This window comes from Schistosoma mansoni, chromosome W (genome assembly GCF_000237925.1).
Source record: "Schistosoma mansoni strain Puerto Rico chromosome W, complete genome".
Classification (NCBI taxonomy): Eukaryota; Metazoa; Platyhelminthes; class Trematoda; order Strigeidida; family Schistosomatidae; genus Schistosoma; species Schistosoma mansoni.
In genome coordinates, this window is record NC_031502.1 from 52,447,452 (window position 1) to 52,461,033 (window position 13,582).

Below are 13,582 nucleotides of genomic sequence, written 5' to 3' on the forward strand. Positions count from 1 at the left end.
ATAGAAAGAATCGAGAAGAAAATAATTTTGTTTACTTTACACTGAATCGTACGAATAGACTATTCCTTGAAAGCAAAGAAATACATTTTACAGTAGTTCTCTTGGTAAAATAGTAAATTAAGTTATAATCAAATACTAAAATACACTAACTGATTAGATAAGACCATCCCAGGTGCGAGATCTTAATTGCGTACTGCTAAGTAGTCACATGCTAGAACGAAACGGCTGTCCAGTGCTCACAGGATTTCTAGGTTGGTCTAGCTTTAATTGACTGGTGAATTCAACCATTAAGTTTCTACAATTTCCACAAACTCTCATTCAAACAAGTATCATTTATTGATTAATTAAACCTGAAAAGTAATTTGAAAAGGTTTGTAATAATTTGTTCGTATTATAAAGCAAGTTGATAATGTGTTTCTTGGGTTAGGAGATGGAGTAAAGTACTCCAGTATAAATAAATATCTAATTATGATTAAGCACTAAACTTTAAGATTTACAATTTACTGTAGTCGGTAGTCTTCACAAAAACATTTGAAGTCCTAATTCAGTACCTGTAAGATATGTCAAAGTGGTAGCTTCACTAAAATTAGTTTCTCATTTACAGAAATATTCAAGTAAATTGAAATAGGTATATTGTATTAAGCAACTTAGTTTTCTAACCTAAATCCAATTCATATCTATTAGATAAAAGTAATTGCTAAGTGGTTTGAAAGTTAAACTCGTTTAATCGTTAGACTGTTATGATCATTATTTTAATTTAGATACTAACTATTAACCAATCCAGCTATCAAGAAAGAAATAAAAAGTAAACTTCATTAAAATCTGTATTATGAAAAGTTGTACAAATAACTTAAATCTTACTCATAATGAACGGTTACTCGATAAACTCAAACAGTAATATGTAGTTGTTGATCATTTACATTAATCTGATCATATTTTGATATTGATTTTTTATTATATCTCGAAACATAATCCAATCTATCATAAATCCCCTGAATTCCCTTTTCATTTATTACATTAATTTCACTCGAATAAAACATCTGACACAAAATTAATTCAATTTAAAACTATTATGAAAAATAGTTATCTTTAAAAAGATGATTCACAGAAGTTAATTATTATCAGAAGGGGTTTTGTGGAGATTTAGTATTTTCATAGTTGAAAGCGTGAGTCAATTGAAGCTAGACCACCATCGAAAACCTGGAAACACTGGACGGCCGTTTCGTCCTATTATGGGACTCCTCAGCATTGCGCACCCATGACTCACGTTTTCAACTATGAACATACTAAATCTCCACAAAACCCGTTCTCATAATAATAATAATAATCATATGCTCACTAGTGACCGACTTCGAGAGGTAAATCTAGGAGTTCTAGTGAGAAGCAGTGACCAGTGGAGTTCAACAAGGTCTGTTGTGAGATAGGAACTCACTGAAGACAATTGGTGAACGGTTGCTCAATTTCGTGGATTAGTTAAAGTTAGACATTACCAACGTTGGATGTCGGCTCAGTGGTCTATCGGTTGAGGGCCTTGGCTCGAGACTGGTAGGTCCTGGGTTCAAACCTCGCGATGCGGGATCGTGGATGTGCACTGCTGAGGAGTCCCACAATAGGACGAAACGGCCGTCCAGTGTTCCCAAGTTTTCCATGGTGGTGTAACTTCAATTGACTTACGCTTTCAACTGTGAAAAGTTAATTAGTTTGTATTATAAATAAGTCTGACTACAGAGTATAAAATGTTTGAATTGTTTATTCTGGTTAGCGCAATTTTAGCAAGGTTGTTTTCTGCGAGATGAGGATGCTGACCCGACGTCCGTCACTTCTCCTTTTACCTGGTGTTTGAACCGTCAATATCCCCAGAATTGCTACAAATGGAGTTTGATATTTGGCACTTCTCATTAATTGATCTTAACAGTTTTTAATGCATTAACTGTACAGTAATGTAGGATTTTTAAAGAAATGAAAATGTTATAATAAATCGATATGATGATGGTATACAATCATATTTTAAGTCTGAAACAATTATCATGAGTAAAACTATTTGAAAATATGTTATATGATTAAACACTTGATTAAGATCATGAATTGATCAATGTTAGCCCACCACTAAAAATTTGGGACCACTGGACGGTCGTTTTCCACCGACATTATGCTCCTCAGCTGTCCGCATCCGCAACCTTTGACGTGAGAATCAAACCCAAGACCTTCGGTCTCGTGCATGTGCGTTTAATCTGTAGACCACTGAACCGGCATCCGACGATGTTAATGTTTCGCGCGGCCATCTTTCACTGTCATCAGTTGGTAATTGCCTCACATTTAACACGGTTGAATTCCATGGCCTCTCACTGAAACTTCATCCCAGTCATTTGAAGGTTGGACATCTACGTGCAAAACCGGGAGTCTTTAGTTAGAATCATACTTGCGCAGTCGTGGATGCGCACTGCTGAGGAGCACCATACTGGGAGGAAACGTCTGTCCTGTGAATTCAGGTTTTCACTGGTGGTCTAACATTGATTGGTTCATAATTCCAACGAAATTCAGCAGTCTCCACAACCCAAAACTATAAATCATACATTTAATGTCTTTTCTTTTACTTATACATGAGATAGTTACTGAAATATGTTTTCATATTTGTTATTCATTACTTACATACTTCAATTAATATTCTATGCTCAAATCTTGCCTATCTTACCTTAAATAATATTTTTTCATAAGTGTTACAATGACTTTCTTCCAGAATGACTTTCAACTTTTCCAATTAATTCTCTTTTCATAATTTAACATAAATAAGTAATAGTCTAATGAGTTCAACTAGTCACCTAATCCGATAATAAGATCTTTAATCTCAATTATCTGAGTTTATAAGAGATTACCTGTTTTATTCATTTCGATTTGTTTTCTGTTTGCTAAAAATAATAACTTTGTTAAAAACCATCGTAATTTATTTAAATATTTTCGATCTATAAGATACATGATTTTTATTTCATTAAACTGACGACGATTTTTTACGGTTCAGAAGATTATTGAACTAAAAAATAATTTTAATAGTTGAGATCATGAGTTATTTGAAGCTAGACTACCATGGAAAACCTGGAAGCACTGAACGGCCGTTTCGTCCTATTATGGGACATTGTTGGATGCAGGCTCAGTAATCTAGAGGTTAAGGGTTCGTGCGAGACACCGATAGGTCCTGGGTTCAAATCTCGCGTTGCGGGATCGTGGATGCGCACTGATGAAGAGTCCCACAATAGGACGAGACGGCTGTCCAGTGCTTTCAGGTTTCCCATGGTGCTCTAGCTTCAATCGACTCAAGATCTCAACTGTTGATATTACTATAATCTCCACAAAAACCCCTTCTGTTAAAAATAATTCATGTAAACAAGCGTCATTATTTTAGTAGACTTCAACAGGACCTTCTTGATCGTTAGCAAAATTCAAGTCACATGATTAATAGATAAATTGTCAAAATGTTTTACTGAATATTTAAATTGAAGCTGATTGTGCTGTATACCAGTGAAACACTACTAATATTGCATACATTGCATTTGTAATTGTCCCAATGATATTGATGAAGTTGAATTACCTTCATTTAAGTCTTATACATAAAATCCATTCTTGACAAACTTTTCTTCAAGTACTAGTGAAAAGTGATAGAGACGTAAAGGCAAGGACTGGCAAATTAAGTGCAGCATTCCTACAGTTGAAGAATATATGCAACTCAAAACAACTGTCAACCACTATCAGAGTTACAATCTTCAATACGAACGTCGAGTCAGTTCTACTGTATGGAGCTGAAATTTGAAGAACTACTACAACCACCATCAAAATGGTAAAGGTATTTATAGACAGATGTTTACGTAAGATACTCGATGTCCGTTGGTCAGATACTATGAAAAGCAGCCTACTATGGGAGAGGACGAAGTAGACTCCAACTGAAAAGGAAATTAAGAAAAGATGATGGAGTTGGATAGGATGTACATTTCGGAAATCGTCAAACTGCATCACGAGGCAAGCGCTCACTTGGAATCCTGAGAGGAAATGGGAAAGAGGAAGACCAAAAGCACACTTTACCATGAATCGGAAGTAGGCATCATTTGGATGAATAGCAACTGGAACGAACTGGAAAGAATTGTCCAGGATAGAGTTTGATGTAGAATACTGGTGAGAGACCTATGCTCCTCCTACATGAGAGGTAACAGGCGTAACAGGCGTTTCATATAATGAAACATATTACATTTTGTATAGTTTGATATGTTACAATACACATTTTGAATTGAGTAAAATTGTTAACGTTTCTGTAAACTGATTTTTTAATATTTTGCCAGTAGTGCTTTTTGAACTTTAAATCAAAGATAAAATAATCTAAATTATTATGAGTTTGATACTTTGATCGAATACTGTGGACAAGCAAAACTACATAGTATCATAATATTAAATTCCCAAATTGAAAAATTTGAGCGAGTTATTAAAAAGAAATAACTAACGGAATACTATTGCTTAATATTAAACATTTACTAAGTGATAAATTACTAGTGATTACTGTAGGAGAAATGATATTTATTATTAACTAGCATATCTAGTAACTAACACCAGTTTCAAGGGATATCCTTTATGATTAGAACTATTATCCTCTGTTTTAGTTATGATCATTATTTTTTAAAATGTGATCATCAAACCTCATCATTCAATATTTATATATATATATATATATATATTTTAAGTAAAAATGGTTACTTAAAAACAAATTAACACCAAAAGAAGTTAGATACAGAGAGTTTGAACATATACAGGTTCACATGGAAACCGCTTTCTGTGTTACTTTGTCAATTAGACCCACTTTCAACTGCCTTTTCTTTAGTTATTAGAAAATTCATGAAAACATGATAAAAGTTTGATAAATTTTTCGGAAACTATGATCTTTCCTAACCACACTTTGTTACGATTTAAATTCGTTGAAAAGAGATCCCTTCGTTGAACTTCGTGTTTTTTATTTAAACTTTATCAAGCCATCATGATTACTGTAGTAATTAATAATATGGTTACTCTATTGTTTCTGTTTTTAAGGTAATAAATTCTTGAAATTTAGCTTAACTAATGCATATTTTGATAGTATCGGGCTTTTGATACTTGAAATGTAGAATAACTACTAAGCAAAGGTGGATAGTGGCTAGCAGTGGGATCCATGACCCGATTTTCGTCCTATTTGGGACTCGTCAGTTGGATGTATGCTTGTGAATTAAGGTAATATCGAGGTATTACGCACAGTATGCACATATGCTAATTAGAGATTGACCAGTTTCAGTCCTAAACATCAATGGTAGGATTCAACTAAACAATGCCAAGTGAATTTATAGAATAACAATATTTCAATATCATGCTAATTCCTACTTATTAGTAGGCGAAGAGGTATGTAAAAATTTATATAAAACGAAATACAAAAATATATTATTTCACTTAAATACTGAACAGGACTCAACCATGTATTCAGATATGAACACATATAGAAAAATTCTTCCAATAAATGTAGGTTCTATGTGTTGAAAGTAATTAGATAGTAACATCGGACCCAAGTTTCGTGTTGACTGTCATAGAAAAACTAAGGGAATATTCATGGAACAAACACTTCCCGTGAAATCAGGTATAAATTGTTTCAGTGAACATTAAATACGATTGACTTGCTAGTAGCCTATAAAGTATTCAATTTCGAAATCCACAGATAACAACTACTTGACATCCTGCGAAAAGTTATCATCAATTATTGACGTAGAAACACTGTCAATAATACTTAGCTACAGTAACCTCTAACGAAGCTTAAATATCTCCATTTTAAATTGAAAATCTTGAATTAACCTAAGAAATAATTTTATCAATACATTCTGGAAAGAAGATATCTTTAAAACAGTACGTTTTCAGGTATCTTCTTTTCTTGTCTCTAAGAAAATTATAGATCTTTGACCTTATTGAAATTGCTTTAGACAAAAACTCCACATTTATGTTCCGAATTTCGGACTTTTCATAAGACCCTTCAGCTTCTTGAGTTTTTGAAAATTACAACGTTATAAGATCATACAAGCTTTTGTAGACAGTATATCAAGAAGCAAATGCATTTGATTAATGAGGATCATCCCTTACCCTATAGGTATAGAGTTTTATTGATAATTCCGATCATATTTTGATCAGTAAAATTTTAGATATTTAGGAAGTTGCAGTAATGGTGAGGCAAGATAAGACAAATGCAATTATGTAATATTGATTTTTTCAAGCTATCAAATACTATTAATCTATAAGTATAGTACATAACAGAACTTGTCGTTTTGACACGAAAGCTACAACAGAACTCAATTTAGATCGATTGATTTAACTTCAGTATCAGCCTTTAAATATCATTTGATTGAGAAAATGTTATAAAGTGTTGTTTTTTGTAAAATGCGTATTTGCTGGTTCTCATAGGGTTTTCTATAGTAGAAAGACTTGGCACAAATCATGTTTTAAATGTTAAGTTTGACAAGAATTTACAGTTTGCTCTAAAATTTTCTGGATCGTATAAAAATTTCGAGAATACACAGTAAAATCTAATAGGTATTAGGCAGTTATATTTGCAGTTGATTTCTTTATGTTACGTTCATTTGAAAGTGTATAATTCACGATAACTATTGACACAATAAACCTAACAATTGTTGTAGATGATTTATGCTTGTGTCGTAATGGATGGAGAATTTCCCCTGATTTATCCGTTAATATGTTCGTTGATATTCGAGTTCGCATGAGATTTATTAGCTATTACTTTATGAGTTTATGATGTTATCTCAATTAAACCAGAAATTTATATGTCAATGAATCATGTCTTTCAAATATCACACTATAAACAAGTTTATTTGCTTCTGTGGAGTATGTTACAGTGACTACACAAAACGAGTTCCCTCAAAACGCTTCACTGAACGTTACATCGGTTACTTTGTAGTGCCGCGATTCGTTAATTGTTTACTTCGATAACCGTTATGATTCTAATCTTAACGGTGCGTAAAATCAGAAGACAAAGGATAGCAGCGACTACAGTTTATTGTCGAATAACTCAGGTCAGAAAGCTAACAACACCTGAGCGAATATCAACGAGCGAGTGAGCGGCAAGCGAGTGAGCGGCAAGCGAGAGAGCGAATGAACAGGCGAATAAGCGAAGGAAACGAACGAGGAGCAAGCGAGCGAATAGCAAGCAATTACACAGGCAATTTATAGTCACATTTAATAAGGGCACAACAAAGCAAAACAAAGGCTGATAATAGTATTTGCGTGAGTACATATATGGGGAGGAGTATGAGTCATCGAATGATATTTAAGTAGTCAACATTTCGGATAGAGCGTCATGTGCTCTAGTGGTATAGCAGTGCAAAGAATATGCAAATTGTTACTATCCAAATAACGATGTCTGTTAAGTAAGTTATAAAAAGGGCTTAACCAAAATTGGCTATAATCGAAATTGATTGTAGGATGGTTGCTATAACTTAAAGATTGCTAAAGGTAGTTAATAGTCTAATTCTTGGACATCTAGTAAACACGTTTCACGTTGCTCCACCAGGATATTTCTTTAAACTCATCTGTTTAGTCAAACAAAGTTGTTTAAAGATATCACAAGCAAGTGACATATGCATTGCGGAAGCTTTAGTAATTTATGGTTTCAAACCAAATCACTGTATACAGACGCAACATGTCAAACCCCTTATTCTTTCATGTTTTTAACAACCTTAATGCCTTCCGCACTCAATAATTTGTTGTTAATACTCAACTGTTTGTTCATAATTATTGAAACATTTAATTATTGTAAGTGTCATCATCAAGATTTGGCTTGATAATTTCGAATAAATTGAGCATTCAGTAGATTGTTTATTAATAGAAAGATTGATATATTTGTAATATCATGATTAGTGGAAAATCGAATTTCCGTCAATTAATGACTTACTATAAGTTACTCTTTCATAGAATAATTAAATGCTAATAATAAATTATTTGCAGCAATGGGGAAGACACTCGCGGTCTCCTACACTGTCCGGACGTTCCATGTAACTATAAAAATTGTTGCTCTAGTTGTTAGAAGGTGCATCGGCGTCATGACTTCCGAAGGAACTCGGCTTTCATCATGAGGCGTCATAATTCTTCCTTCAACTCGCAGGGCAGAGTTTAAATGGTTTGAATAAATTTTTCTGGTCAGCGTTTTTTAGCGAATTGGTTTTCTACGGGATGGGTTTGCTAACCCAATGCCCAACCCTCCTCCTTTACCCGGGTTTGGGACCGGCAGTAGCCCCCGGAGGAGCTACAGGCGGAGTTATAATAAATTATAACAAGTTTGAATAGTATATTCGAACTTTTTAATATTCATCGAACTGGAAATTATATTTTCCCTATAAAGTATCTTCATCTTTTCTTACAGACTTGTATATAGTAACTAACTACAAATAAAACAGTATATCGTCTAAAGGGGGATTTTTCTTTGAAAACTGTTTTTATTTCGTCTACGATAATACAATGGTTATATCTATTTATTATTATTTACCGAGAATGATTGGTATACAAGACTTTTATAGACAATGGAATGCAGTATTTTTCAGGCTTCATTACCATTAACGATGATATTCGACCTATCATGAAAAATGTATGAGCCTATCATTATCCTCCAGATATCGTCTTTTTATATGCCTGTAAAAGAGCATTACTTAATAAACCACTTCTCTGCCACTACTTCCTTTTGTCATTACAATAGCTATTATCCTAGCTAGATTGGGATTCTAGTTACTCAGTATCTAAAATAGAAGATTCACCATATAGGAAACGCTTTATTACTAGATGAAATTTAAACTCAAATGAGAGAAACTTTAGACGTTGATACATGCCAATTCCCATAAATGATGAGCTTTTGAATTAAAAACCGTATTATATTTTTCATAGTTGAAATCATGAGTCAATTGAAGCGAGACCACCAAGGAAAACCCGGGAGCACTGGACGTCCGTTTCGTCCTATTATGGGACTCCTCAGCAGTGCGTATTCACGATCCCGCCCGTCTACATATTATTTTCGAAAAGCTTCATTGTTACTAAGCATTTCTGTATATTTAAATTTACACAAATTAGAAACATTTAGATCTATTCAAATGGTGAAGAAAAATAACTGAATATAGTGAATAAAAGATTACATTATTAACAGTATAATTATGACAAAATTTCATTTGATTGTTTGAGTATAAGAGGATTTCAACGAATTGATAATTAAACATTGAGCACTATTGGCAAGATCAATGATAGTGACATTTGTTGATGGAAAATGTTTTAATAAATAATTATTAGGTTCCAAATTGTTCTGTGATTTTGACGAAGTAATCCCTGATTGTCGATAAGATGTAGGTGGACATCTCCAATGTATGTTAGCAGAGTAACGTTCATGATAAATATTTTTCCTACGGGGATTAGATCTCCGAATAGCAAATGAACTCATAAATGCATCTGGGTATCGATTCTGATTATGTATTTCGTTCATAAGTGTAGATTGATTATTGAATGATGTTAACTCTAGTTTTCCATGCATAGTGAGGCAAGCCTTCGGCAATTGTAAACATGTTTTTTCCTGAATAAATTAAAGTTCCACATGTAGTTAATTCATTAACAGTTAAATGAAAATTAAGAAATGTAATTTTAGACAAATATCTTTATAAACCTTGAATGGTAGTTATAAGCAAAGATGTATAGTGGTTAGCAGTGGAATCAAGGACGCGCGTTTCGTCCTATTTCGGACTCGTCAGCTGAATGTACCTGCATCTCAGAGCTGAGGTTTACTCTGGGACTCCGGGATGGAAGTACATTCGGCTGACGAGCCCGAAATAAGACAAAACGCGCGTTCTGGGTTCCACTGCTAGCCACTATCCATCTTTGCTTATCACGCTTGTGAATTAAGGCTATGTCGAGGCAATAAGCAAAGTACGTACATATGCCAATAAGAGACTGATCAATTGCAGTTCTAAACATCATTCGAAGATTTAAACAAATAATACCAACTGAACTTGAATGGTAATCTTTGGAAAAATGCTACTTCTTGTATATAGAATAATAGCTATTCTATGTAAGCCTAAATAATATTTAGATTTCATCACTCTAGCGGCTAATTATTTAGCTAGACTACCCAACAGAATTCACACTTGTATTCCGTGCAGAAACATTTTTAATTCAGTTCACAAAGTATAGTATAACACATAGATTTTACATATTAGTAACTGACAGAATATTCAATTTGTCATATCTTACATTTTAATATAGTTCAGTATAATAAATAGAATAATGAAAAAAATATTTTTAATACATCCTAATGAGTAGAAAAATTGTATTTCTGACGTTTCGTGACTTAATGAAAGCTACTTCTTCAGAGTAATCATATATATATATGTAGATTAAACTGAATATCTCCTGAGTTGAGTATTATTCGTGAACAATATCAGGGTTATTAAATGTTTTAATGTTTTTGTACTTGAAATATGAACAATACTTTTTGGTCATATAACCTTTGACATATTCTCTTAATATTAAGTTTTTAAAGTCATATGTATCTAATACAGGTCTCAATTTGGCCTAATATGCTTAATCTTTAGTGAATGTTCTAATATTGTGTTGGTTTGTTGAGGTTTGTTCGAATCTCTGTTTGCTTTTCAAGACTTAAAGACTCATCAACTCATTAAAAATCATAAAATTAGGTAAGTTAAGTAGCATATGATCTTTAGTTTTTAGTTCAGAGTCATTGTTATTTACCTAGTTAATTTCGACTAATTATTATTTTCATTTTAATATACTTTTGAATTCATGTACATGTCCACTTTTTTATTTTGTTCACTAATAACCTAATTATTATGAAGCATAGGCAACATTAATCTGGTGTGGGAAGTTTCTTCATATTTATTGACACCTTCTTTTCGAAAACTCTTTTTGTACTAATCGTCAATTGAAACAGATAATTAAAATACATTTCAATGTAATAAATTAATAACTGAGAAATATCTAACTTTGGTAGATAATATTTGAAGAAATAGGACATCAGAAATCTACATGGAAACTAGAAGGATCCAGTAGCGTATATCCACTACTCATTAGACTAGAAACGTCATATAGTTAAATAACTTGAATATGTGATGAAACTTGTGTTATTTATGATTGTTCGAATGTTCTTGTTACAATGTTCAATAGATTGATTGTCTTCGTAGATAAAGTATTAAATGATAGTTTGTGGAACAAAAACAACTACTTATTGAGTGAGACCATATAATAATTAATTGCTAAAAAGTTCCCTGCGGAATGTGAGGAGTTTCAACAAACTTGTTGGATACAACTACTTACAATCATATTAGCTAGGTGATTTCAACGCTTTCACTAGTTCAAATACAAATGTGAAGTAATTCTTGTATTCTGAACTGGAAATCGGTATACTATATACAGTGCAATTCAGAAGTCATAATCATCAGAGAATTGAATTAGCCATAGAGCATATATAAATTATATATACATTATATATAATCAAAATAGTAAGTAAACCTGGACAGCATGAGGCAAACAATTGTTGAAAAACTGCAAGTCATTTGCAGATCGTTCGTACTTGTTATACAAGGTACACAGTGTAATGAAACATCGCTCACAGTAAACATTTGTCTTTAGGTTATGAGACTCTTCATGAAATTAAATGAATTTCCATTGATAAAATATACTGAATCATGAATGGATAAGCAATGGAGTTACCAAACTGTCATTCAGTAACAATCTCGTCAAATATTTCACTACTTTGTTAGAAAATCAAACGAACATTTATTTTGAATATTCTATGGGGATCTTTAAACTGCAAACTTTAATTATTTTGATTTGGTGGAGATTTGTAGATCAGATGGATAATTAAGGTGAAGTTTTGTTCTCTGAGCTGGATGGTTTAGTCATGAAGCTTTCATCATGAAGTGGAAGATACAATCGAAATAAAGAAGTAAACAATGATGGGATAAAGGTCAACAATAACCAATCAAGACTGAGGTCTACAGGATAAGCTATCAGTCATATGTAGAGGAATTCTAACATTTTACTTCTACTTGAAGTTTGTGCGGATGACTTCGTTTCCACGACCAAACCAACCAGCTCAGAGAACCAAGCCTTACCGAAATTATCTTGGTTTCCCCCTTCAAAAACATGCAAACTGCTTTAATATCATGTCATGTACATGTGCTATTCTATGTGAGCTTAACAATACAATGCAAAGTTTTTGTAAAGATAAACAGAAATACACTAAAATGTCATAAAGAAGGGAAACAGAGTATTTAGTCAATAATTATATAACAATATGAGAAAATGTTCCTTTTATTGCATGAGTACATTTCGAAAAGTGGCTTACTTTGTGAAAGTAGCAAAATAAGAAGTCAGTTTCATGTACTCAAACTACTCATATTCTAAAGAAAAATGTCTTCATCAGTGTTTATAAAATATATTGAGCTTTTTAATTTATGTTCACCGAGTTTCATCAGAGAACATTCTTAACAAGACTATGATTTGCATTGAAATCATAAACTGATCTATGATAAGGAACCACCAAAAATCTTGAAGTACCAAACAGCCGTTTCGCCCTAGTATGCAACCCGTCACTGTTAGGAATCCGAAACCCGGGAAACGGTAATATTAGTTTAATTAATTCCACTTTAAATGAATATTATGGTGTAGTATACTATACTTTTTAATTATCTAGTCTTTCGAACTCTCTTTAATGGTGAATTATCCTTAATAGTTTTTTCACTCACTTTAAACCTATATATTCATCATATTAAATTGCGTTGTTAAGATCTACATTAGTAAGATACAGTTATAACTCCGCCTGTAGCTGTTTTAGGGCTACTGTCGGTCTCAAGTCCAGTTAAAGGAAGAGGGTCGAGTAGAAATTCAGTAACCTCATTCCATAGAAAGCAACCTAGTTAAAAATGAAATGACTGAAAATGCACTGAAATTAAAAAACAAAACAAGGAATGTATAGTAAATTATTTAGTACAATGTTTGTACGAGATCTATGTTTAAGTGACAAATATTGACAAAATTTATAATCTTGATTAATATTTGACTACTGCCGAGGAATCCCACAATAGGACAAAACGATCATCCAGTACTATCAGGTTTTCCATGGTAGTCCAGCTTCAATTGACTCATAATCCCAACTATTCATATTACTTATAATCTTACTGATGTTGAAAAGAAAAAACAACGAACATTTACACATAAAAGGATTATAAGATGAACTCACAGATTTTATTGACTTTTGTGAAAATATTCTTTGTTTATATAATTTAGTTTCTGGGACAGATTTTGAACTGTGTACATTACGAATAGTTGGATTAATTTGTTTATATTGATTATTTTCAGTGAAATCATTCAATGTATTCGGTTGTGGAACATTTAAAGTTATAGAATTCGATGATGTAACTTTAAACTTTTCATCTATTCCAAAATTATTCATAAATAGATTAGATAAATAAATGAATACTTATATTATATTTAATAAATTGGAAAACCGATTAGTTTTACTTAAGTCGTT

General features: G+C 32.6%; 1 protein-coding gene across 1 annotated transcript; it reads right to left on the reverse strand.

The window, feature by feature from the left end:
* Nucleotides 1-9,211: 9,211 nt before the first annotated feature.
* Nucleotides 9,212-9,571, reverse strand: Smp_143820 (hypothetical protein; the record flags this gene model as incomplete). The annotated part of the gene is made up of 1 exon (XM_018790113.1): nucleotides 9,212-9,571. The coding sequence occupies one exon, from the start codon at nucleotides 9,569-9,571 to the stop codon at nucleotides 9,212-9,214; it is 360 nt and encodes a 119-aa protein (XP_018655489.1).
* Nucleotides 9,572-13,582: the final 4,011 nt, after the last annotated feature.